Source organism: Ursus americanus, chromosome 9 (genome assembly GCF_024610735.1).
Source record: "Ursus americanus isolate L20-20 chromosome 9, mUrsAme1.1.p, whole genome shotgun sequence".
NCBI lineage: Eukaryota > Metazoa > Chordata > Mammalia > Carnivora > Ursidae > Ursus > Ursus americanus.
In genome coordinates, this window is record NC_142135.1 from 36,166,976 (window position 1) to 36,194,900 (window position 27,925).

Below are 27,925 nucleotides of genomic sequence, written 5' to 3' on the forward strand. Positions count from 1 at the left end.
CACTTAAATATAGAGAACAAATTGGTGTTTGCCAGAGGACAACTGGGTTAAGGGATGGGTGAAATGGGTGAAAAGGATTAAGGAGTGCACCTATGGTGATGAGCACTGAGTAATGTATAGAATTGTTCAATTGTTATATTGTACACGTGAAACATAATACTGTGTTAATTAACCTTGAATAAAAAAAAGGGGGCCAAGCAGAATTACAATGTATTGGTTAAGAGCTGTATGATCTTGGGGCAACCATGAGCTTCGTTTTCTCTACTGTGAAATGTGAATAACAGTACAAAGGAGTGCCTAGGGCTGAAGTGAAAATCAAAGGAGATAAAATGTATGAAAGTACTCTGTAAACTATAAAATGTATGGAGAACATTAGGAGAAGGAAGGGAAAAATGAAGGGGGGGAAACAGAGGGGTAGACAAACCATGAGAGACTATGGACTCCGGGAAACAAACTGAGAGTTTTTTGGGGGGGGGATGGGCTAGCCCGGTGATGGGTATTATGGAGGGCACATATTGCATGGAGCACTGGGTGTTATACGCAAACAATGAATCATGGAACACTACATCAAAAGCTAATGATGTACTGTATGGTGACTAACATAATTAAATAAAATAAAATGCTATGAAATGTTAGTATTAAATAGGGCTTAAACTACAAACTGGAAATTAACTGGGAATTTTAAAGTGATATAAACCATTCGAGTAGGTTGGGTATTTGTGTGTGTGTGTATGTGTGTGTGTGTGTGGTATATAAAAAATTACAATTTCTTAGTTTGTAAGTGATATTTTACTTAACTTTGCATAAGGACTAAAGGTGCAATCCTTTCCCCAATTTAACCAATACAGAACAGCCAGATTAAGTAATTATTTTAAAAATATTCATTATAATAATTATAAGAGCTAATATAGATAAGTATTCAGTAAATATTTCGGATAGTATGTACCAGTCAAATTCAGATGCTTTGCATTATTAATTTATTTAATTCTCCTAACAATCCTATAAGGTAGGTAGTATTATCCCTGCATTGCAGATTAGGAATTTTAGGCAGTTAAGTATCTTATATTGACCAAGGACAGTCCATTAGTGAGTGAAAAGCTAAAACTGGAATCTGGGCAGTCTGGTATCAGAAACTGTGCTCTTCAAACACTTATTATATGGTTGGCACTGTGTTTAATCCTCCAAAAATAGTGCAAACCTGGTGAGAAATACTCAGAACCTCCCCATTCACCCAGGCAATGAAGCACAAATTCCCTAACCAGGAATTCAATGCTTCTACAATCTGATCACCATCACTTTTCCCTACCCCTCTCTCATTACACCCCTATAACCAATCCTCCGATACAACAAGAAGACTGCTCATGTCTCTAAATGTACCTGCCTTCCTTCTTTGACCCCTTCTTTCCCTCTACGTGGCATACTTGCTAAAATTCAATATATTCTTCAAGGGTCTCAACTAGCTCTAACTCCTCCATAGAGAATTCCTCTGGTTACCACAGCCCCAAAAGACTTCTCTTTGAAAGAATCTCCCTTAACATCTATAATCAAGATGTGATTAATCACATGGATATGAATTAGGACACTCTGCGATTCTAAACAGCAATGTTGCAACAAGGATGTTCTAAGGATATTTCTGTCAATAATAAATGTACATAGTGTCAAGACATGTGCTACCTGTTTTCCAAGGCTTAGCATTAGAATTTTCTTCTTTTGGAGGCTTTTCCCTATAGAAATTTAATCTCATGAGATGAGGTTCTAGAAAGATCACAATTAAAACTAGGGCTGAATGCTATTCAGATTTCCAGAAATAATTAAGTTTAAATTATGATATATTACTATAGATAGGAATTCCAAATACAGTATTTTATCCATGCACTCAGGAATTAACAAAGCTGAAAATAAATCACTATCTGTTTTACTCAGGAAGTGTAACACTATCATGTCATTCCTAATATGAAAGTACTTTTTTCTTGTGGAAAATAAGAACATGAAAATCTTTTCCCCTATTTTATTCTTTAAAGTATTAAGATATTTTTATTTACTTTGGGCATCAACATCCTAACATGGCAAGAAATATAAAAATATAGAGATAATAAATGTAATAGGCTTATTCTTAATGGTACATCAAGAGTTAAGTGTGTCATAATATGAGTATTGACTTTAGTCAGCAAAATATGAACTATTTAACTAAAATATTTAAATTATACTATTTATTCTGTTAATAAATTTTATGTAAGTTTTAACTGATACCAGGGGACAATAATCTTTTATAATCTTAAAATCAGATAAGTAATACTAATATACAGTTAGTTTCTAAGTACATTACCCCTGGACATTTTCCAAGCTATAATTAAAACAGAAAAGAAAAAGGGAGAATTAAGGCAACATATAAACGATCTAACAATGTAAATTTAGCAGTTTTTATAAACAGAAGAATGATGACAAAAAATATTTAACCATTAGTATTTGTGCTTCTATACTGTGACATTTTAAGAAAATCTTGAAATAAATAGACAATGTTGAGCGACAGCATAGCTCAAAACAGGGACTCAAGACTATAGTGAAATCAGAGAACAATTATGTAGTTTTCAGAATTTGGTTACAAAATAAGTATCAAAACAAAAAAGTCTTTCTCAAAGGGAATAAGAAAAAAACTGATTAAGAGGAGATAAAATTTTATTTTACCAAAGAATATTTCAAAAACTTATTTCTGAAAAAGACATGGTCCAATGTGATGGAAGAGGTAGAAAATATTTTACCACTAAAATTGAGATATAAAATTGGTGGAAAAAAGATTTTTTTTCTTACACCTTAGCATGTGTGCTGAGGCAAAAGCATTCAAAATAAAATCTATGAACTGAGAAATAATGAGGTCAAACAGCTGTTAAAAAGATGCTACAGAATGAACTCCCACTTTAACTGGTGATGATTTTCAAATCTCTTCTTTCTGTGAACACCATAAAGTACTCCTTAAAAATATAACTGTTCATAGAAATGAAGATGTATTTTCTGCTTTAGGGTACCAAAAAGAAAAAACAGAATATTCTTTCACTAAGAGTGGCTGCTTCCAATAAGAGAGCACAATACTAAAGTAGCTTATAAGCATCTTTCCTATCACTAATTTCTCTAAATTTACTCATTACAGCAGTTTTATTATATTAAAATCCAGAATTCTCATTCAACATTAATATGCTTTTAAATTATACATGATGTATATCTATATCTTAACATGTTTGGAAAAAACGAAAAAGAATGTCCAGAAAATTACTGCACCTTTTTGTAAAGCCAATTGAATAACTGTTCACAAATTATTGATAAAAGGCCTTAGTTGTTAAAAAAAAACTTAAAATAAAAAATTTTAAAAAGTATTTTTTTTTACTTTGTACACTATTCTGCTCACAACATAAGCACAGTTATTTTGATCCTAAATATTAACATCATAAGTCATGATCTGAAACTGATTTAAACTACGGTGCCAATAACTTTAATCTACAAAACTAGTGAAATATTTTCTTACAAGATGAAATAAATACAGATGCTACATTAATATACTACGTCTGTAAAAATTCAGGAAGTTCTTTTATGTTACAAATGTACCATATGTATCTTTACCTAGAGAAAATGATGTTTAAAAAATCAATTAGTATACTTTAAGCATAATTATAAAGATGACTAAACTGTGTTCCCTGAAGGTGAAGACTGTGAAAATTTTTGTTACATTTTTTTAATGCAATGTATGTGTCCTTACATCTAGCAAATAGCTGGTAAATGGTAAGCACTCACAAATATTTTTGAAGAAATGAATAAATGACATAATAAAACTGATTATGTAAGGAAGAAAGACAACTTATTATTTCAATAGTATAGAAAGAGCTTGCCTGGAATGTGGTACATGACTATCATCTTAGTAAAATTAATGTATTAATGATCTACCCAGCAAGAGCACTGAAAGAGAGATAAAAGGCAAAAACTAAAAATATCCAGGTACTCCTATGAGGGGAAAAGAGTAAACTGGTTCTTCAAACAAATAAAGTAATCCTCAACACACACACACACACGCACACACACACACACACACGCCCAGAATAGAGCATATATGTCCTTAGAACCAACAGTGCTTAATAACTAATGGGTGATCTAATGATAACATACTAGGAGTAGAAAAAGACCCAAAAAGCAAATAAAAATATCATATAAAAGATAAATATGGGAGAATAAAGAACATATTTTCATATATTTTCCACTAAGGAGAAGGAAAAAAAAACAACAACCCAAATTTAAAACATTATCTGAAGACTTTAAGATATAATGGATATACAACTAACATTTTTTTCTACTTTTTAAAACTGCAATTTAAGAATTCAAATTAGTCTAAAAAATCTAGAAAATATCCATAAATAAAAAGCAAGGAAGACAACTTCCCATAGACTAATGATCACAGGTAACTACCTCTGACAATCTGGTGTGTAACAATCTAGGCTCTTTTCCATGAACATGTAAACCTGTCTATAGGTGAGATCATGCTATACATGCAGTTTTTAAAAACACTTTTGTTCATTTACCATAGACTAACTTATATTTCATGTTAGTAAGTAGGCACATATACTGTCCTTTGTGATGATGGTTGCTTCGAATTTCATTGCATGATATATCATTACTATATTAACCTGTCCTTTACAGCTGAGCATTTAGATTGTTATCAAATCTTTGCCATAGAGATAATCAGCCACAGTTGCTCATTTATGTTAAAAAAAAAAAAAAGCCTAAAGCTATAGTGGGTTAGCACTTCACTGCTTTAGAAAATGTGATCTTAGAAGAGGAAAGAACAGGTGTAATTATCAATTTTGTTTCATTAAAGATATATAATATTGCTGATAGCAATTTTGTCAGTACTTATTCCTACTGCCTGTAAGACTCACACACGCAGAAAAATGACACTCTGAGGCTAGTTTCCTTCTTAAAGTTTATACGCCCACCGGAGACTGTGAGAAGAAAATGCTGATTTAAAAATCTGGTACACAAGGTAAAGTGAGGCAACGTAAAGAGCTATCCATCGTGATGTTAGTACTGGCAGTCTCTGACACTGAATCATCTCTTCCATGGGAATCAGTCCCCAGGAGGATTATCCAATTATGAAAAATAAATACTTCAATGAAAATGAGAGGTGGTTGTTTAAAAGAAAACAGTATCCTTAATTATAATAATGCTGCTAGGTACAGTTAATGACCCTATACATTAAGGAACGTAGAACTTTAATGACCTGGACCACACCAGGGTCACAATTGGTAGCAGAACATTGATCAACATATAAAAGCCACCAAACACATGAAAGGAATTACAGTACATCACACATCAAACATTTTGGCCTGGTGCTTCCTTCCTCTAATCCTACTGGCAGGAAATGCTCTACATATCCTTTGAGGTGACCAGACACATTTAAAAGTAGTCCCTAGTTAAAAAAGCTCTTTGGAGACTGCAGTTTTCTCCAAAGAGGAGAGCACCTTCTGCTCAGCGCGGCTGCGCTCCATTTGTCCTTGCGGCGTGGCAAGGGAGCCCCACTGATGAGGTACTGTAACTGCATCATGCCATTTCTTCTTTGCAGGATTAAGAAAGTATAGAAAATGAATCTAAAAAACATGTTTTCACATTTTTATGATGTAATTAATATCAGGCAAATTCACTCATAAATATTATCGATGTAGCTAGTTTATTTTGAAATATGTCAATAAAGTGAAATATTATGTAAGTGAACATGTTCTGACCTACATTGTCTTGTGAGTTAGCTTTTCATCAGAGTATATTTATGGTGCTAAAGAATAAATTTTAAGATTCTCTCTCTAAACATGCCCATACTTAACCTGGAAACTGAACAAGAGATTCTAGCACACTATGCAAAATGAAGGCTGCTAAATTTCTGACGATGAACATTTTCCAATAAATTAAGTTGGAAAAAAACAGTGAGAGATCCAGAGGGAAGGATAACTTTCCCCGAGAGATATCTGTTCTGATATTAACTAAGATTTAAAAAAAAAACAACATACTTGGACTTTATTGTTTTATTCTACAGTATAAATGTTTACAGTATAATCTATAACTGAAACACTGTTTAACAGAATGACAGGATTTAAGAAATTAATATTTCATTAATACTACTTTGTCACCAAACTGAACCAATGGCATTGCAATTCTATAATTCTATGCATGTTATTTTTTCCTAGTTTGTGCATAATTCTTAAAGTTTTGTGGTACTATACCTCAGTTTTATCAGGTGTTCTTTAAAATCACCTGGAAATACTGAGGTTGTGTTTCACTGAACATGAGCTTCGTGACTTCTATTCAGAACCCAAATGACTGGGAATGTGTTCAATGCCAAAGAAATGCTGTCCACAGTGTGTTTGATAAGCTGACATGGGGCAGGGACTCTTCTCACTGTTGTGTCAGTTTATCAAACCCATACCTGGACGACAGTCAATTCAGTTAGAGGACAACGGAGTCCTGGAATACAAAGTGACATTTCGTTTTCAGAAGCTATATACCCTATGATGTACAGAAGTCACATTTATGTATATGACAACTTGCACTAAATAACTGTAGCCATAAATAAAATTCATAGAAATTGGTTCAAAACCTCACATTATAACCAGTTATTCAAGTGTATCCTTGGACTCTGTCTAATGAATAGAGATGTTTATTAATAAAAATTTTTAATCTTCATATATGGAGTTTTTATGTTTTCCCTACATTCATTCATGATTCACATGGAAGCTTTCAAAGTGAATAAGTATGAAATTTGATATTAAGGTATGACCAACTGAAGTTAAAAGTTGTACTTGAATTCTAATCAAAATCATTTATTTTTGAGTTGTATGATTTGACACTGGCTCAGAAACTATGTCAATTTACACATAAGCTATGTTGAGGAAAAAAGCGTTCACAATTTAAAGTCTATTTTAACATTTAGTTATGTCAAAAAAAATTTATGATTACAGAGATCAGAATAATGACCATCTTTGGAGTGGAGGGCACTGGGTGGGATGGGAATAAGGAAAAGTTTCTGGAGTGTTGGGTGGTGGTACCATGGCTATATACATATGTAGAAGTTCATCAAGCTTATACAAATGATTAATACACTTTCCTGAATTTAAGTTATAACTCAAGATAAAATAAAGATAAGAAAAAAAGTACAAGCCAGGAAGAAATTACCTATGTGCTAATTTTTATCTATTTTGGAATCACATTTGTATTTTTTATTACCTTTGTCAATGTGGAATAATTTTTAGGTATCTAGTGTTTGCTCAAAGCTCAATGTTAAAAATGATGGGTAAGAAAAGTATTTCAGATTGAGAAAATACCTGTCTTCAGCCCAGAGGATACCCGGTCTCCAAACAGAGGATAAGTCTTTCTAGTACACAAACAAGGTAAAATTGGACTGTTTATTTTAGGACAATGAACTCAGTGAATACAGACTAATATAAGAAATAAACAGAATTATATTTAATAGCTGTTGTTAAAACTTTTTTAGGAAATAAAAATTTACTTGCTCTCATGAAAAAAAACCCAAGTATTTTTGGGGTAGTAGCATCTTATTCGTGGTTAGCAAGTCTTCTTACACAATGCGTAAGTAATTATTATTAATCGTACCTATAAAATGACTGCATAGATGCTTTCTAATTAGTTTCTTTCTGTATTTACAGAGAGGATAAAAAGGGATTGGTTGAAAACAGACACAGAGGAGTCAGCACAGAGTAAAAGGGGGTCTTCCTCAAATTACAATTACAAAGCCAACACTGTAGCTCACACTTACAAGTTTCTTCAACTCAAAGCTAGTAAAAGGTTGTTTTTGTTTTTAAGTAAACTCTAGGCCCAACATGGGGCTCAAACTCATGGCGCTGAGATCAAGAGTCTGCATGTTCTACCAACTGAGCCAGTCAGGCACCCCAGATTTTTTAAACTATTTACTTATCTATCTTCTATCCTCTATGTCTCCTCTTTAATCCTTTTACGGTGATGAATAGGGTACATTCTATGGATAACCATAAGAATACACGAGGGTTACTTTTCAGTTACAATATTCAATCTTTGTTTTTAATGAGAGAAAAATGTCATTAATTCTTCCTTTACAGCAGACACTTAGAGAATAGCAATTTTTACTATTCTTTAAAGAATGGTCTTAATAAGTCAGTGGTTCTGTTAAACAGTCATCATAATCCATAAACTCTGGAAATGTATCTTAAAGGTAAACTTTACTTTCTCCTCGCTTGTCTCTCAGCCCAGAAGTGTTGAGATAATAATTTCACATGATAATGTTAGTGCCTCAATGAAAATACACAATCAGAAATGCATTTTACATATCCAGCATACTTTATATAGCCAAAATGTATTTGAAAGAAATATAAGGCAGATTTTCCAAGTTCATAATCAAAAACTGTTATGATGTGAAACTAAACATATTCTATTGCTCTGTAACTTCTTTCCAACATGGAAAGCATCAAAATCATCAATAAGAAGGATTAAATACATGTAACATTCCAAAATCTATGACAGTAAAACTTACAGTCATTTCAACACTGTTATTGAGGTAGCTTTTGGCAACAAAAAGAAATACAATCATGGAAATCTACATCCTGCTTCAGGAAGCCACAAAAGACGCAGTTACTTTGGTGAGGGCCAAATATAAATCCAAAGCCTTCACACCAGATCAGCTGAAGAACACGACAGGGACTAAAGTCTGCCAACAGCATTTTTGAACAAAGCTTTTAGGCAAGTTACTCTAAATACCTACTATCCCAATCTCTCTGATTTGCTAAAAGGGAGTTATTTGAAACCAACACTAAGCATTATAGGATTAGGGACATAACGTCACTAGATATGAAACATACCTTGCATGAAACCAAAACAATGGTTATTTTGAGAACATTCATATAGAAAGAAAATTAGAAATAAATTAAAGGCTGGGAGAGGAGGGGCACGGTTTTGTGGAGATTTGTAAAATTTAATCTTTACAATGTATCTGGAAAGGACAGCCCAGAGCTAATGTAGAAGGTAAGCTAGGTTTGAAGTGAAACTGTAAAAAGATATAGGGGAGAAATACTACACCTTGAGCTGTGGTGTTCATATTCAGTAGGAATAAAGAAAGGTATTAATATTTCCAGAAAAAGAATAATTTGTTTGTAAATAAAGATAATTTTTCAAAGCATACGTGCAGTTTTTCATGCTGATAAGCTCATCTTTGAAAGGATGTTAATATCACCTTGAATTTCTATTGTTCATTGGTTTCAATTAGCAATTATTTGGGCCGATGCATATTGTTGAAATATACATGTAAAACAAGATTAAAACATTAAGTTAATCTCAACCATGAATTTCACTGGTTACATCAATTTAATACTATTTCATATTGGGAACATTAATCTTTTGAGAAGTCAGAATGACCATTAAAGGATTAAAAATTACAAAAAGATACTGTCAAGGCTTTAATTAGGTAAAATAATTCTGTTGCATGCAAATGTCTATATCTTGGATTGCATCCAAGATATTCATTTTATTTTATTTTTTAAAAATATTTTACTTATTTATTTGACAGAGAGAGACAGCCAGAGAGAGAGGGAACACAAGCAGGGGGAGTAGGAGAGGAAGAAGCAGGCTCCCAGCAGAAGAGCCCGATGCGGGGCTTGATCCCATAACGCTGGGATCACGCCCTGAGCCGAAGGCAGACGCTTAACGACTGAGCCACCCAGGCGCCCCTGCATCCAAGATATTTAAAACCTTAAATGAGATACTTGATTCCTGAATTTTAGTAAACTATGATTTAAAAAATATTTATGTGATTATACATCAAAGCCAATAAAAAATTAAGACATTTTTACAGTAGTTAAAAAAAAATTCTGCTTTGTTTAACAAGCTTCCAGTAAAGCTTCCATTTAGAAAATGCATTTTTTTGTGTGTTGAACATTTATGTTATGAAAATTTAGTCATAAAATGAATTTTTGTAATGAAAGTTAAATTTTCTCATCAACTATATAAGGACAAAGCATGTTCTTACACTCTTACTGTGACTGGTAGCACATCAGCTCACAGTGAGAAACGGACCTCAACCACTAATGCAAAAGTTGTCCATAAAAAGCAATAAACGGAAAACAAATTCTGTATATAATGCTGGAGGAGTGCTACTAATGCAAGTCTTCTAGATGGGAAAATGAATCAGCTCCCCTAACTTTTGTAATTCTTTAAAAGTAAAATTCCATAAATAAAACTGCCACAGATAGGGTACATCTGTCAGAAGCCTCATTTATGAAAGATGTTTTTTAAAAAATTGCCAAAATTACCATGAATTTTTCATACAATACTTGTAGACAATGTTTCATAGAATGAAATTCTCTATGGAGAAAAACTGAAATCCAATACTAGATTCAAGTCTATTAAGTACTGAATGCACTAAAAAGGATTAGCAAATGTCTGCAAAGAAGAAATGGCTGAAAAATTCAACGACTGACAAAGTTTTTAAAAAGCTACGGGATAAATTAGTCACAGATAAAATCCCAGAAGGGACATCAGAAGACCCACAAATATTTAAGGCATTTAAGGCACGAACCAAAAGCTGTATGTAGAAGTTCACAAATGTCCAATTATAAGAAGAATATAGTTCTCTCAAGTAAGGGATGAACATTAAGAAACTTTGTAATTAAAAATACTACAAAAGAAAAAAATCTGATTTGAATAATTTAAAATGCTTTTAACAAAATATTCTGGGAAAAATTATGAAATGAATTTTACTGTTATAAAATTGTACTTATTCAACTTTGATACAATTTTGGAGTATGAAAAATACATGTGAGCAAATACTATATAGTTGTTTTAAAATAAGTAAAGCAATACTTTCACATAACTGAGAGAAAAGTTATATGTGAAAATACTCTGGGAAGACGAGAGAAACACAACAAAGAAAAAAGAGTTTCAACCTTTCTCCATCTCTTTCATCATTTTGAGACAGAACTAGAGAAATAATTAAATTATATTAAGCTAAAGAGAAAGATTTATGTTTTATAATGACTTAAAATATCTCTTATGAAATAAAAATCACAGAAATATAGTTTCTTAATCAGCAAATCTACGTTAATATTTATATCTGGTCATGACTCATTTCGGAGCTCATAACAGACGTAAGAAAAAGCTGGATGACAATCAAAACCACCTGCTGGGGATGTTAAAGGGGAGCCATTTTCTGTAGATCAAATGTAGTATGAAGTAGAACCTAATGAAAATTCTTTTAAAATAGATTATATGTTCAAGTACCCCCAAGGACCAAGGAACTCAAATATTAGAGTTATATGAGTTTTCAGCATAAATTATGGTTCTAATATCTATAATATTTTTTCTAGTATCTATAATTAAGTGCATCCTAACTTGGAATATTTTAGGGAACTTAAAGAAAATGTACTAAAACTGTTGCCTATTAGTTTAATTTACCCACTGTTAACAAGAATGTTGTCAGAAGGAAAAAAACCTGACATCTAAACAGTGATAAAATTTAATGAAATATGAATGCAAAATTCAAAAAAATTAAGTTCAAACTTAAGAGTCATACACCAGTTATCTGTAAGTTAAGTTGAAGCCTGCATCTTACAAGAAACTCAGTTATAGGCAGCAAAATGCAGTGTGGTAAAGAGCATGGGCGAAGGGGACCAGTTCTGTCACTTACTTTATGTGTGACCCAGGAGAAATTAGGTCCTGTCTGTAGACTCAGTTTTTGTCTCTAAAGTAGAGATAATCATAATACCCGACTCTCAACGGTTATAGTGAAGGAAGCACTGCACTGAAACATCAAGTAGAATCCCTGACATAGGGCGGCACTCCATCGATGTTGGCTAGTACTGCTCCTATTATATTCTGAGTGCAGAAAGGTGGGCCAGGCACTGGTATGGAAGGCCAAAGAAAGAAGACATTCTAAGTAAAATGACTATGAAAGTTTTCAAAAAGAGAAGGATTTAAGTGAGACAGGAAAAGGCAGATATGATTCTTGGGAATTTTTTTACAATGTTGAACACCAAAGAAAAAGATTTTTAAAGGATCCATAACCTCTCCAGTGTAAAGTTTTTATAACAAAAACTCTTTGAAAGGCTAAGCTGGAAGAAAGCTGCATTTCAAGAAATTGAAAATGCATACATAAACGAGGGCCACAGAACAGAACATACTAAACATTACTAGGTTAAACAAAATATTTAATTTGAACAAGAGTCTATAGTAAGAAAAAATTTAGTGGCAAGATTTGTATATAGGTTGAGGTCAGCTCATGGAAGAAGATACATGATGGGTTAAAAGAAATTCTGTCACGTTAAAAATCGAGCATTATTATAGATGCTGAACAGAGTTTCAAAGTGGAATATTAAAGCCCAAATGCGTACAACATTTTAATTCTTATGATAGTATTGAATTGTGAATCACTTGGTCTTTTCAATTCAAATGGTAACAAAGAATACTTTAGCTGTAATAATTTCAGTTTCCTTAAGCTGTAATAATTCACTATTCAGGTACTGATACATTTATTCTTCAAGGACCACCCAGCAACTATCTCACTGGGGAAAGCAACTAAATTTTCTTTTTACAATTCCCCAGGTTCAATAATATTCTGAAGTCTGGGAAGTCTTGGTCACAATATGTTCTACAAAAGTTATCACAGAGCTTTCTGAAAATGGAGAATATTTTGTTGGTTAGAAACAAAAAGGTAGTCTTTAAATAGGCTTTTGATCTACATCTCTTTAACATCCCACTTTGAAAACACTTCCAAAATAGACATGCATTTCTGAATATGATGACAATGAACGGTGCCCACAACATACTACTGAGTTAAAACAAATTCAAGCTGCAGAACACTATGTAGACCCCATTATTTAAGACAGTTAGAGACAGTCTCTCTCTCTTACACACAGAAATGGTCTAAAAAAGTGTCAGCCTGTTAACAATGGCCATAGAGTAAGTGGTCAGCAATGAGACTAAGCACTGGAATTCTACTCTCTATGCACATAAAAACTCAACATTATTTAATTTAAAAAACACTACACTTTTATTTTAAAAACCTTAATATAGGTTTATTAAGAGTAAAATAAAGGTAGATTTACTATAAAATGTATCACTAACAATTCATGTATTTTTAAATCTTATTTTAACTTTTCATATTTTAATGTGATAAGATTACTGAATAATAATAAACTTAATTATAAACAACTTTTTAAAACTTGGAATATAAAAAGGATTTAAAAAAAAAAACCACTATTAAAACGTCCTGAAAAAGTGATATACTTACTTAGACTCATGAATAACTAATGTCAATATTTCTATTCTCTCTTCTACTTTTAAAAAGAAAAATCACTGAATGGAAATGAAGAACACTTTTCTCTATTTCTTCTTGTGAAAACTACAAATCTGGATGGAACTCCTGGAATCATTCTTTCCACATATAATAATTTTCAGAAGATGTAAGACATAATGCTGTAAAGACACTTAGAGTAAAAATGGGGCCATGAAAAAGTTTAGGGTACAAGTTCATAACTTCCAATTTTGCTTATTTCATTAAATCCAGGCATTATGGGAGGTGCTGTAGACAGAGTGTGAATTATTATGCTACTGAATCTATCAGAGCTTCACAATGTAACTTCATCTACTCAAATGAGGTGGTTCAGGTCTTGAGTTTAATGAAGAGAGGTACCATTAAGTTCTAGTCAAAGTATATATCATTGGTGTCAAGTACGTCATAAGCATTCAGTACATATTTGCTGAATAACTGAAATAATTTATCAATGAATATTTAATAAGTGAATTAAAGTAATAAATGAATTAATGCATGCATACATACATCCAATGTGACAGCATGAATGTCTCCAAAATCCTTACCATTCTAATGACTGATATAGAGCTATTTATTCTATTTCTCTTATTTAAAAAATTGCTTAAAAATTATTTAAAACAATGAAAATCAAGTCAAACTACTTGTACACTTTCAGGATCACAGTCAATGAAATTTTTAAATTTCAAAAGTCCTAGGAAGTAGAAATAATGTAAATCCAATGTAATTTTCCTATAGCAATTACACTATAGAACGGCTTACAGTCCTGACTGATATGTATTTGCATTTTTTAATAGAAACAATCATAAACACTACAGTTAATATGCTGCAGATTATATACCAGCATTTGAAGAATGTAAGTTTCTAAAAATATATATAACCATTTAGAATAGAAAAGTGTAACCAAATTTATTAAATTATTAATGTGCTTAAGTTACAAACACATTTAAAACATTTTACTTTTTTTTTTTATAATGATTTTTTATTTTATTATGTTAGTCACCATACAGTACATCCCCGGTTTCCGATGTAAGGCTCAATGATTCATTAGTTGTGTATAACACCCAGTGCACCATGCAATACGTGCCCTCCTTACTACCCATCACCGGCCTATCCCATTCCCCCACCCCCCTCACCTCTGAGGCCCTCAGTTTGTTTCTCATAGTCCATAGTCTCTCATGTTTCATTCCCCCTTCTGATTACCCCCCCTTTCTTTATCCCTTTCTTCCCCTACCGATCATCCTAGTTCTTATGTTCCATAGATGAGAGAAAAAACATTTTAATTTTTTATAATCTTTATTTCAGCCTATGAAGGAACACTTTTTAGCATAGGTAATTTCTTTAAAAATGTGCCTTTATAACCTTTTATCCTTAACTGTTTCCCTGCTGCTCTTTTAGCTTGAGACAAGAACCTGAACATCTCTCAGGGAATGAGGTTGTGTAAGACAGAGGAAAATTAATCAGGCCAGACTGTGCTTCAGAACCTTGGTATATAAGTCAGGGAAAAAACAGCTGAACACATCATAAGAGAATCTCAAAATGAGGTGAAAGGAAACTGGGAGATGATCTTGTCCAGGAATTAGCATTGGAAGCTAGGAAGATCAGTAGCCAAGGAGGAAGCAGGTAAAGAGGGGAGAGGGTCAAAAGAGGAACTCATGACAATATAGAGCTGGGCATAAACTCTGAATAAATAACATGTTTTATATGTTCTATTGTCTTCTAGTGTATCAGATCTTTTAGAGTAATAAAGTACAAATTCATGTAAGATATTAGTAACTTAATACAAGTTTTATTTTACTTTTCCGAATCACAGATTCCAAAAGTAACAACCACTATCAACTGCAAGTCTGTAAAAATGTTGAACTTAAAAAAGACTCCACTGATGGGGTTCTTGCTAGGGAGCGGGAAAGTGTGGGGACAGAGGACACTTGCTTGTTGTCATAGAGCTTTTCACAATGTTTGAATTTTCGGCAGTAGAAAGCATTAGCATTTATTAAAATATATTTTTAAAAATCTTGTTTGTTTGAAAGACTTGGAAACCATTAATCTCATCTGCTACACAAGGTGTGGCCCTTGAAGCGGCACCTCAGTAGCACTCAGTATCAGTGTCCTACTCCATCACCTAGGAGCTTGGTGGAAATACGGAATTTCCCCATTCCAGACCTCCCAAGTCAAAACCTGCATTTGAACACATCGCCAGGTGATTTGTATGCACATTAAGTTTAAGAAGCACTGGTCTAATTCTACATAAATCATAACCCCCTCTAAGCCTTTCACATGGTTGATCAGCCTCTGCTACATCAGCGGGGGGGGGGGGGAGGGATGGGACTCAGTACCTCCTAAGACAATCAACATTTTAAAAAATGAACTCCTGATCTCCACCTGGCAAACCCAAACTAAATCCTTCCACAGTTTTCCTTCCTTCAGTTAATTTAATCCTTCCAGTTGCTCAGGCCATACAACAGAATTATCTGTATCTCCTTCATTTCAAACCCATGTGCAATCCATCTGCAACGTCTCCTGGCTCTACCTCTACAATATCTCCAGAATCTCACCACTTCTCATCACCTCCACAGCCACTACCATCAGCCAAACCACCATCAGCTCCTGCCAAGATGAGTGCAACAGTCACAGACCCTTGCCCTTCCCAGCCTGCAGTCTATTCTTCACATGTTGTCCTGAATTCTCTGCTTAAATATAAAGTGGATCCTGCCACTCCTCCAGCTCAAACCCTGAGGGCTTCTCATCTGATGGAGAAATCAACCCCTCAAAAATTAGAAAGGTTTCATATCACAGATTCAGTCAATTCAAATAATAGAAATAATCCTTAACATGTCTCCATTAGAGGTCAATATCAAATTCCCATCTGTTCCTCTGAACTGTGACTCTCTTTAAAGGCATATTTCACCTCTTTTCCAATGTATATTTTTAGTCCTTCCTGGTGATCCCTTCATTTCTTTTTGCAGGTAGATATTCGGCAAACAACAAAACCATTATTTCAAAATTCTGCATGTGTGGATTATCTTCCCCCACAATCGCATCTCACTCAAAAAAATAGCCAAACTCTACATAATTGGCCTCATGGGTCCTTCCGTGTCTCTTACCTCACTGGCTACCACCCTGCCTCAGGCATATATCGTTTCAGCTGCCACTGGCTTCTTTTGCACACTCCTGCATCGTGATCCTTGTGCTTTCTCAGTGAGGCACCCTCTCTTACTAGGCCATGACGTCCCTCTCTAACACCCCATTTCCTATCTTCTTCCCTGCCTCCACAACACGTATTAGAATATATTAGAACATTTATTAATTTTTAACTGTCTCTCTCCCCCATTAAATCTAAGTTTCATGAGACCAGGGATTTTTCTTTGTCTTGACATACACCCCATACCTAGAAAAGTGCCTAGTGAGCAGGTTCATAAGAAACATTAAGCAATGAATAATGAAAAAACAGCCCCATTTATTCTTAGACTTTTGTAACTAAAAGATCTTCATTCTATTGAGCTGCAATTAGTGTCTTTGTAAATCCACTAATTTAATGATCTTAGGTTTGTTCTTAGTTTCAGGAAGAATAAAACTATTCCCTATGACACATGATAGGCCCAGTATTTAAAGTATGGTCCTATGTCCCCTAGTTTTCTCATCTTCAAATTTAAGATCTTTTGTTATTTCAGTCTTACTGTTATTCCTTCAAAGATCTGTTTTTTATTGGCTGCATTTAGGATTTTTCTATTTTTCATTTTCAATATATAAATTTCTATTTCTACATGTTATTTATATGTATAATTTATCTATATTTATTATCTATATTTTATATATATGTGTGTGTGTACTGACTGAGCCACCCAAGCAACCCATACATATATATTTTAATAATGAAAATATCCAACACTATCAAAGATAAAAACATCTCCTCTCTCTCAAGTACTGTCTTAGGCCTTAAAACCTGTGTTGGGGGAGGTAGGTATTGCATTCTCTCTCATTCTTCCTCAGCCCATCAGGGAGGAGTCTCTTTATCTTTGATTTTCAGTAATTTGACCATATTATGCCTAGATGGAGTTTTCCTTACACTTGTTTATATTGGGGATAGGTTTCTTGGGTCTGCTGGTTAATGACTGTTGTTAATTTTATAAAAGCCTCAAGGGTTATCCTTTTAAGTTATGCTTTTGGTTCCATTCTTTCTTCTACTTTACACATACATTAGACCATTTGACGGTGACCCACATATTTTTCAATTTGTTCCCTTTCTTCTTCCTTTCTTTTCTATTCCTTTTGACTCCTCTCCGTGCTTCAGTTTGGGTAATTTCTATTTAGCTATGTCTAAGTTCACTAATCCTATCTTTTGCTTTGTCCATTTGCTGTTATAGCTATCCAATGAGTCCTTAACTTCAGATATTGGTATTCAATTTTAGAATTTTAAATAGACCTCATTTCTATGAAATCTCCTTTTAACATTTTTCTCTAAAGTACTAATAACAGTTATTTCAAACTCTTGTCTACTAATTCCAACATCTCAGTCATCTATAAGTCTTTTATTACTAGCTAAATTTTCTCCTGATAACAGGTCTAATTTCTTTGCTTGTTTGATATCTTATATTATATCTAATATTATATATTAGACATCATGGATAAAGAGACTACAACAAGTTAATGTTATTTTCTTCCAGAAAAGGCACACCTTTTCCTGCCAGGCAGAATGGGTAAGCAGGGGATAATTTCAATTCAATCATTAACTGAGCTAGGCTGGGGTTGGTTTGCAACGTTAGTTAAATGCAGTTCACCTCTTGTTTCAAAGGTCCCAAGGGCAAGACTTGTCTTGTATTTGTTGCAGGCTTCTCCCAATAGAATTACATTATTTGACAGAAATGTAACACAAAACCACAACTGAGAGCCACCTATGTAAATTAAAATTTCCTAGTAGTCACATTGAAAAGGGTTTAAAAAAACAGTGGAAAATAGTTCTAATAATGTATTAGCTCAATATATCAGAAATATTGTCATCATTATATAAAATCAATATAAAGATTATTGAGATATTTTATTTTCTTCAAAAATCTCTTCAAAATCTTATGTATATTTTATACTTATAGAACATCTCAGTTTGGACTAGCCACATTTCAAAAGCAGAAGAGCCACACATAGTGACTACTATAATGAATAGTGCACTTCTAACAAGGCTTTATCTTTTAAGGAATGTGAAACTTTGAGAAACTCAATTTCTTCTTACCAGCTCCCTCTCCCCACCCAACACTCCAAAAACACACTGTGGATGACTGTGTGTTTGGGGTTTCTCCAGATTCCAACATGTCACTCTAGCCCATATGACCGATAAGTGTTTCTTGGTTTCCTCCTTTCCACAACAAAATCCCTCTGCTTATAGGCAGATAAGGCAAATAACTCCAAAGGTGAAAGGGGCATCCAGTCTCCATACACCTATTGGAAAGGGCATTGTACATCACTACTATCTAATTCCAGACAATTACCATCACCCCAAAGAGAAATCCTATATCCATTAGTAGTCACTCTTCTCTCCTGTCTTAGCCACCACTCTTTTATTGCCTTGATGGATTTGTCTATTCTGGTCATTTCATATAAGTGGAATTATATAATATTCATATTATATGTGGCTTTTTTTGTGTCTGGTTTCCTTCACTTTGCATGTCTCCAAGGTCGATCCATGTTATAAACATATACTTTATGTCTATGGCAGACTAATATTCTTGTATGGGTAAACCACATTTTGTTTAGCCATTCGTCAGCTGATGAACCTTTGGGTATTTTCTGCTTTTGGCTATTAGGTCTCCAATCCATATTGAGTTAAATTTTGTGTATGGTGAAAGGTAAATGTCTAAGCTCATTTGAATATCAGGCAGTCTGAACACCATTTGTTGAAAAGATTATTCTTTACCATTGAATTATCTTGGCTTCTTTATCAAAAACCAATGGATAGTAAATGTGATGGTTTATTTGTAGAATCTCAATTCTATTAATTGACACATATCTATCCTTATGCCAGTACCTCATTGTCTTGATTTCTATTGTTTTATCCTAAGTTTTGAAAGTAGGATGTGTGAACATTCCAACTTTGTTTTTCCTTTCCAATACTCTTTTGGCTATTCTGGGTCCCTTGAATTTCCATATGAATAATTTCCATTATGAATTTTAGGATAGACCTGTCATTTTCTGCAAAGAAGTTAGCTGAAATTTTGATGTGGATTATGATGAATGAATTTTTTGAAGGAGTACTGCCATCTAAGACTAGTAAGTCTTCTGATCTATGTACATGGGATATAATTTCATGTACTTAGATCTTTTAAAATTTCATTGTACATGGGATATAATCACGTATTTAGATCTTCTTTAATTTCTTTCAACCATGTTTTGTAGTTTTCAAAGTGTAAGTTTTGCACTTCTTTTGGTAAATTTATTCATAAGTATTTAAATTTTTGATGAGATTATAAAAGGAATGATTTTCTTATTTGCACTTTCAGATAGTTCATTGCTTAGTGTTAATGTGAGCTGATTTCTATATATTGATTTTGTATCCTGCAAAGCTTGCTAAACTTATTTGCCCAACAGTTTTTCAGCGGATTCCTTAGGATTTTCTATATACAAGACCATGTCATCTACAAAAAAAGAGTTATTTCTTCCTTACAATCTGGGTGCCTTTTATTTCATTTTTCTTATGTAACTGCCCTAGAACCTCTAGTATAATGCTAAATAGATGCAGTGAGAGCAGATATCCTGATCTTAGGGTTTGGGAAAGCATCCAGTGTTTCACCATCAATTATTTAGACATCTTTTTTTTTTTTTTTATAGATGCCATTTATCAGGTTGAAGAAGTTAGAAAAACCAAGACAGAAAGAAAAAACACAAAGAGCAGATTAAAATAAAGAGGAAGTAAAAATATGGAAAGGGAGCAAGAGAGTGTAATGACCAAATTGTATAATCAGGAAGAGAAACTAAATGGTAGAAATACAAATTTAAAAACAGTTCTTAAAGGAATTAATAAAAAATCAATTCTGAAATGCTCTGCCATTAGTTAAGTATATGTTTTTTAGCAAAACACATAAAAATTCTGTGCAACTTGGTTTGTCTATTATTTAAAAAATCGGGGCATTTATTCTATAAAGTACCTTTTCTGTACTTTGTATGCAATTGGTACATATTTTTATATATTTTGCATGAGTCAGGATGTAAGACACTGAAGATCTAAAGAGGCAATATACGTTTATTTATGCTTAGTTTACTTGTTGGCATTATATTTCCATACTCTATAAAATAATTCAGTAGTGAAACAGAAGGAAATGAGATAGGGAAAGGAGGCAGAACGTAAAAAAAAAAAAAAGGAAAGAAATATAGAAAAGGAAGAGGTAAAGAGTAAAGATACAGAAGGGGAAGGAAAAGTTAGGCATGAAGAAAACATGGAAAGTAAAGGAGAGTGAGAAAAAAACAGTTCAAGGACAACAGGAAGAAAGCAGTGACAAACAGGCATATGAGAGCCACATCTCCACAAATGACTGCTGAGGAGCCAGCAAGTGGAGGTGGTAGAGGAGGAAAGGAAGTATCTCAGGAGTTCCCTTTATTGATGGTGATAGGATCTTTTAATAAAAAACATATTTCTTTCACCAAAAGTAAAGCAGGACCCTCTTTAAGGACCACTTATTTCTGAAGTGGTAGACAAATGAAGTAGAAAAGACAAATATACCTGAAAGAATTTTCAAATGTTAGAAAATTAAATTATTTTCACCCCGAAAGAATTCTACTGTAATCCTCTCTAAATTCTGAGAGAGTAAAAAGGTATGAGTTGTGGTCCTGTCTCCATCATTACTCGACTACAGACGACTGTTCCTATGGATCCTCAGTTTCCTAATGTATAAAGTAAGGCAGTGGGATAAGAAAATTCCTAAGGTCTCCTTCAGTTCTCACATCCTGAGATTCTTCATAAGGTAGCAAAAAAAAAAAAAAACCCAAAACAAACAAAAACTTGCTTAAGGGAAGAATACCGCAAACTACCAACAAAAATAATGCAAGAAAGAGAACATGATATATAATTCAAAGGAAAAACCTATCAAATCAAATAACAGAAAAATTTGAGAAAAAAAAAATCCCTAGGTCTTTAAGTAAAAATAGCTGTCAACCTCTAGGTGGTAAGTGCATTACAAAACTTTCCTAGCAGTAACATTTATTGGAGAACAGTAGGAATTTATTTTTAAAAGAGTGACACTACCTCATCTGAGAAGCAGACCAGCAGGAGGAATATGACACTTGTACATCTGTGTTTCTGTGATTTTTCTCACTTGGTATTATTTGCAACTGTACTTTTATGTCTGGCAGCAGTGCCAGCTTCAGTACGAATGATGTATTATTTTTATCATGTTGATTACATATGTTCACCAGTTTAGTTGTCCATATATGCTTGGTGTGGTTTGCAAATACTCAGTGACAAAATCCAGAGCACGGTATTTTCACAGAAAGTGTTTACTGTGAAATTTCTCCTTAGAAGTTTGCTTTTCTTTACAGCTTTGATCCATATGACATCCATAGTCCTACATTTCAAATAATGGCTTAGAGCTAAATTAAGAAAATGCTTCAATTTGATACAACATGACTGCAGTAGGATGTGGTAGTTCGAGAGAGAACCTCATTTTCTTACGTGATTAGAGATTTGGTTAAATTTAAAGTCTGCTAAAAGTTTCCAAACTGCGCTTCTTCAGTTTTATGGTGACTTGGTACTTACATTCTGTTATTCATCAACACTTCACAGAAATAGTTGATTTGTCTGAATGAATTTAAAAAACCACAACTGAAGAAAATCAGAAAAACCTGGTTTTAAATATCAAAAGATTCCGAATGAAAAGTATTTCTGCAGGCCACACTAAGCAAGTTTTATTGATCAGTGTACTTCTTTACAGGATGAAATTGTTGCAAGATTGAACGTAAGAAAATAAACTTACTGGTAAATATCTTTCCTGAGGACAGATCTGCCAAGGGGATTGTCAGCTTGGGGAGCCATAGCAACAGATCCAATCTTCAAAACCATGGTGTCTTCTTTTGCTGCCTTATTAACTGTAACAAAAGAAAGAGACACATGAAGTAGACGGTGGGTCTGTGTGTAACTTCATGCATAAGGAGAAATCTTTGAATAATGGGGTAGAGACACATTAAGATAAAAATCAATAAAAGAGGACAAGGAAAAAATTACATGATGCTTTTTAAAACGATTTCCTTTACATTCTTTTAAGTAGTTTCCTCAACACGATTAAAATGGCAATTTAAAAAAACCCAACTCCACCCCAACATTAAAACATGTGAGGTTAAATATATATAAGTAGTGTTGAAGCAGTATGTTTATCAAATTCATTATCTTAGACTACTACATCTTTCTCCCAAGTGCTTGTCAGCCCTAGGATTTTTAACACTGCATTGCTGTGTACAAATACATTACTGTCTACAAATATATTGAAGATCACCATAAAGGAACAGATTCTCAAAGCCATTTAAATTTACATGATAAATAATAATTAAATACAATATACACACACACATGCACACACACAGTAACAGCACTTTAAGCTACAACATGTCAGAAGACCCAAAGGAAACATAATGGCTACAATGGTGAAGGAAGAAAAAACCAAGGGATTGTTTACTATACAAGGACATTTCAACTTGCTATTCAAGGCACTTTTTAATTTTAATTTTAATAATTCCTACTGTGAAATTGCTTGAGAAATAGTAATTTCACACCTATGTAAAAGTTCTACCTCCTAAAGGAAACTATCTCTAAGGTAAGTAACCTCAAAAACAATTAAAAATTAAATATACATATATATATGTGTGTGTGTATATATATCAGGATCAGAATCGATATATATATATATACATATATATATATATCGATTCTGATCCTTTGTACTGAATAAAGCAATATTTTACTATGTTCTGTTCTTAAAAGTTCAACAGTTTTTCTATAAATCACTGGCTAATCCAACATCTTTTCTAAGGACTATTTGAAATGGAAAGGGGTTCTTCATGGCCCCATTAATTTATGTTAAATTCTGCTCCCTCTTCTCCAACAGATTATCTCACTGTAGTACCTGTTTAAAAATTGTTGTATATTGCTAACAATATACAACTTTCTGGGTTTTGAAGAAAGCATGTACTAAAACTCGTAATTTCTCCCAAGAAACTATCATCTGCCACAAATGGCACAGAAAAGGACTGGCTGCAAGATCTCAGGAATATCCTGAACAGAACATGCCTACAAAGGCATACAATCCATATTTCACAAACTGTGGTGCCCAAAGAATGCAAAAGCTAAGAGATTATTTCCAGCTGCTTCAGCAGTTCACTCAGTATGGTCTGACTTAGATTAGTCTAAGAAAGAAACTCAGAATTAAGAAAATCAGAAAAAGTTAGAAGAAAGATACTCAGTGAGGAAAAGAAGGAACCAGAAAAAGATGTATATAAAGGGAGTGGCCAAACAGCTGGGAGGTGGGGGTCAGGAGGACAGAAAAAGGGGAAAAAAGAGATGAGCTATCATAATAAATATCAGCATATGGATGCTACAATAAAGATAGTACTTTTAAATGTCTACAGCCAAAAGGATCAAATAGAAAACTACTTCTCATGCAGCTGTACTATTTTCAAATGACTAGAGGTCTGGCTTGATTATAAGCCCTTATACTATGAACATTGTTTACATTTCACAGATCCTGCATTTTATGCCAAGCTTATCAAATAGTTCCATGTGGGTAAAACCTCTGATTAAGCAGCAGGCATCAATTAAATCAATAAATAGTAAGCCTGGAGAATAGACCATACCACAAAAGTGCAATTAGTGTACTTGCTAACTGTTCTTCCAGGCTACAGATACTACCCACCATATGAAAGTCTGAAATGTAATAGAAACACTGCAGTAAATGAGGTACATATGGAAGAAAAATGACGTACTTGGTGTTACATACAAAGCCAGATCCAAGAATAGGATTCTGTTTCTGTTAGAGCCAAAAGTGTTCTCACTAGATTATACTGAGTATAAAGTTATAATAATAAAAAAAGCACTTAATGCAGATCATTCACAAACTAAATAAAAATAATCAGTCTTATTACAGAAAGTATTTAACTTATCAAAATCTACCTTTGAGATATAAAAATAAGTATTTATTAAAAAAATGCCTTTATTCAGTTATTTAGTTACTTTATAATTGGAAAAAAGTAAGCTTCCCCTTTTTTGGTTTATTTCACCTGCATTCAATAGTTGGACCATATGAGGAAATGTTCCCTCTAGATGCATTTTCAACATGAAAATGAATGCCTTCCTTCTTTGCTTGAACTGTATTTTTTTAAAATTCAGGCTCACGCGGAACTACTTACTCTAGAAGACTCATACTAGATCCAAAAAACAGTCCTCTTTTCCGAAATAAATAGCTTAAACTGGAAGTCAAACACCTGTAGATTCAGGATCCTGATAATGATTGCACAGAATGCAAACAATATTCAAGTTGAAAACCAGACTTTCGATATCATTTGTTTAACTAAAATATTAGAATGTTAAATACATTTTTCTTATTAACTGATTTTACACATGAACTATTAAAAACTTTTACATTTAATGTAATATGAAATGTAAGTCTGAAAGATTTTACCTTTTGTTTGGGCAAGAGTGTATTGAAAATGAAAACGTTATGAACAACTCTGAAATTATGAGCTTAAGTAACCAAAAGATTAAATGAAGAGCAGAATTTTCCTGCCATTGTCAGATAACATAAGACTGTTGCTTATAAATAAGTTTTCTTAAATCCACCAAGAAATAAAAGTGTTTTGGAGACTTCAGCTTTATATTGAGAATCTTAAAAGTCTCAAGAGTGTTTGAATTTGCCACTGTGCAATGTTTTATAAAGTCATAACTGTAGTGACAACCCTACACAAAGCTGTCAACAAAAGATTTTAATAGTTACTGCTGTATTTGCAGATGAAGACAGAAAGAGGTTAAAAAATGTGTAACATTGTGACTGTCATGTTTATTAATGGGAAATATAGTTGCATTTGTTTTGCCAATCAACTCTGATCTACAGGCACAAATTGCTTGGAGATATTGCTTATAATATAGCTTCTGCTGAGAAGTACAGATATAGCAATATTTAGCTAAGCTATCACACTCATTAAAACATAATTCACACATATACTTTAATCTGATACAAATATAACTCAAGCAAACTTTTTAACACCTTTCTGGAGTAAAATGAATACTATCCTCTTGACTCTTACTAGATCTTACTGGAATCATGTAAGTGATTATATTTATTTCTAATGGAATTGCTGCTTCAATCATGTTTTCCTTAGTCATATTATATCTTTTAAAATGTATTAAATGAAAACATTCCATCTCACAAATAAAATATACATTTAAAAGTTTGTGTATACTTTCAAATGACTGAAATGGTGAATTTTACATTATATGCATTTTACTGCACTGAAAAATTTTTCATGGGTGAATTATCATTCAAATTAAGAGTAGCAACAATGAAAGATAAAGTGTCAAAAAAAATTTAATAGAATGTGCCAAAATCTTTGCATTTTTGGCATGCATTTTAAGAACTGCATTTTATAGACAGGTACATATTCTAGAAATTCATTACTTCTCAGAGATAGTACAGATAATAGCTATAAGTACATCGGACCCTTGAACAACATGGGTTTAAACTGTGTGGGTCCACTTCTATGTAGATTTTTAAAAAAATAAATATACTGGACAAAATTTGGAGATGTGCAACAATTTGAAACAAAGACGAATTATGCCGCTTAGAAATACTGAAACAGTTAAGGAAAAGTTAGGTATTATTATAAGAATACTGCTTATAATACATATAACGTACAAAATACATGTTACATGTTTATGTTAGTGGTAGGGCTTCCCATCTAAGCAATTAGTAGTTAAGTTTTGGGGGAGTCAAAAGTCATACATGGATTTTCAACTGGGGTGGGGGGTGGGAGGGTTAGTGCCCCTAACCTCTTCATTGTTCAAGTATATAGGTATAAGTAAAGATATATACATGTAGATATAAATATAGATATACACATAGACATAGACACACACAGAGGCAGAGGGCAAAAATCTCTCTGGTTAGTATAAGCAGTGGGACTTCCAGATATTCTACTTTGAAAGAAAGGGCACACCTCCTCCTGATTTAACTCTCATTTATTGAGAGGTTACTATGCAAGTATCACTATTCACATAGTCTCAATGTAGTCATCATTGGGAAGTAAGCTACCAGTAAGGCCTACTATCAAGTTAAATACCACTATTACCATTTTATACATAGGAACTCAGAATAACTTGCTCAAGATTTTATACTTCATTAACTAGTAAAGTTGGGATTTGAACTCAGGTATCTGTAACTTCGAAGTTCATACCATGTGAACCACTGTACTCTAATTTCACTTAAAATCCTTAAAGTTCTTCAATGTTACAGCACAGGGGAAACTAAAAATTTAAAAGTTACTCTCATGGGTGGAGGCAGTGGGATTATAAATTCACTTTATTTTAAAACTTAAAATAATCTGCATGGAGAAGCCTGGAAGAAGCTACAGGAGCCTCAGAGTGTTGGCTATTTTTTTTTTTAACTGATTTCTAGTTACCCTAGGTAACTAGAACCTAACATTTGAGTTTAATAAAACAAATGACAGTAAGCCTAAGCTTTGCTAGCAAAGCCCTGATGAAAAAAAATCCATTTCTGATTCTAGTAACTAACTGAGTCAGAAACATACCCAGCATTCTGACATACCTCGTAAAGATTTAGCTGTAGAATGACTATAACATACTTTTTCTAAAACACACCAAAGTGCAAACTACAACCACCAAACATACTGAAAGAAAGAAAGAAAGAAAGAAAGAAAGAAAGAAAGAAAGAAAGAAAGAAAGAAAGAAAGAAAACTAACTTAACTCCGTAGATGGAAGTTATGTAAAATCAGACCAAAAAAAGTCTGAAGACAATACCTTCAATATTTGGCTGCATTTCTTCTGTTTTTGGAACAAAAATTCTGATTACACTTGTGTTGATGTAAATCAAAGGTAAACTGCGTGAAGTCAATGTATGGCTCCTCATGGGCTGACCAGGAGATTTTCTTTTCTCTTTTTGGGTCCTTGGTAGTTTTGCTTGAAATATACTTGCAATGGCATTAAGCAAAGGAAAACAAAGGACAATATCAAAAGCTTGTGCTGAAAGAAGAATTTCATGAAGAAAATGAGGGGAACCATCCGTTAAACCTTCAGATAACTTATGAAAACTTCTTCGCTCATTCCTCGATGTTAACTTGTGGCGGACATTTTTTGTTACAGCTTTTGTGTATGTCAAAGAGAGAAATCCATGCTGCTGATGAGAGCCATCTAGAAGTTTTGCTGTTGTCTGTTCCAGAAAAAGGAAATCACAATACACACTTCATTAAAAAAAGAAAAAAAAACTATTTGAAAGCAGAAAATAATCTCAGTTGGTATTATAACCTTTTATTATGTCTATACCCCTTGATGAGCACATTACTGATCAATTCCACAGATGGGGAAAATCATTTAAGACTTAGAATGAC

General features: G+C 33.2%; 1 protein-coding gene across 7 annotated transcripts in view; it reads right to left on the reverse strand.

Moving 5' to 3' along the window:
* The window catches only part of VPS13B (vacuolar protein sorting 13 homolog B), a 760,370-nt gene that overhangs the window by 285,775 nt on the left and 446,670 nt on the right, over positions 1-27,925 (reverse strand). For all 7 annotated transcript variants that reach the window (XM_087864704.1, XM_087864702.1, XM_087864703.1 and 4 more), the window contains 2 exons: positions 27,339-27,747; positions 22,294-22,405 (listed from right to left, as the gene is read on the reverse strand). In XM_087864704.1, the coding sequence (XP_087720830.1) occupies positions 22,294-22,405; positions 27,339-27,747 (521 nt within the window). The remainder of the gene's footprint in view (positions 1-22,293; positions 22,406-27,338; positions 27,748-27,925) is intronic.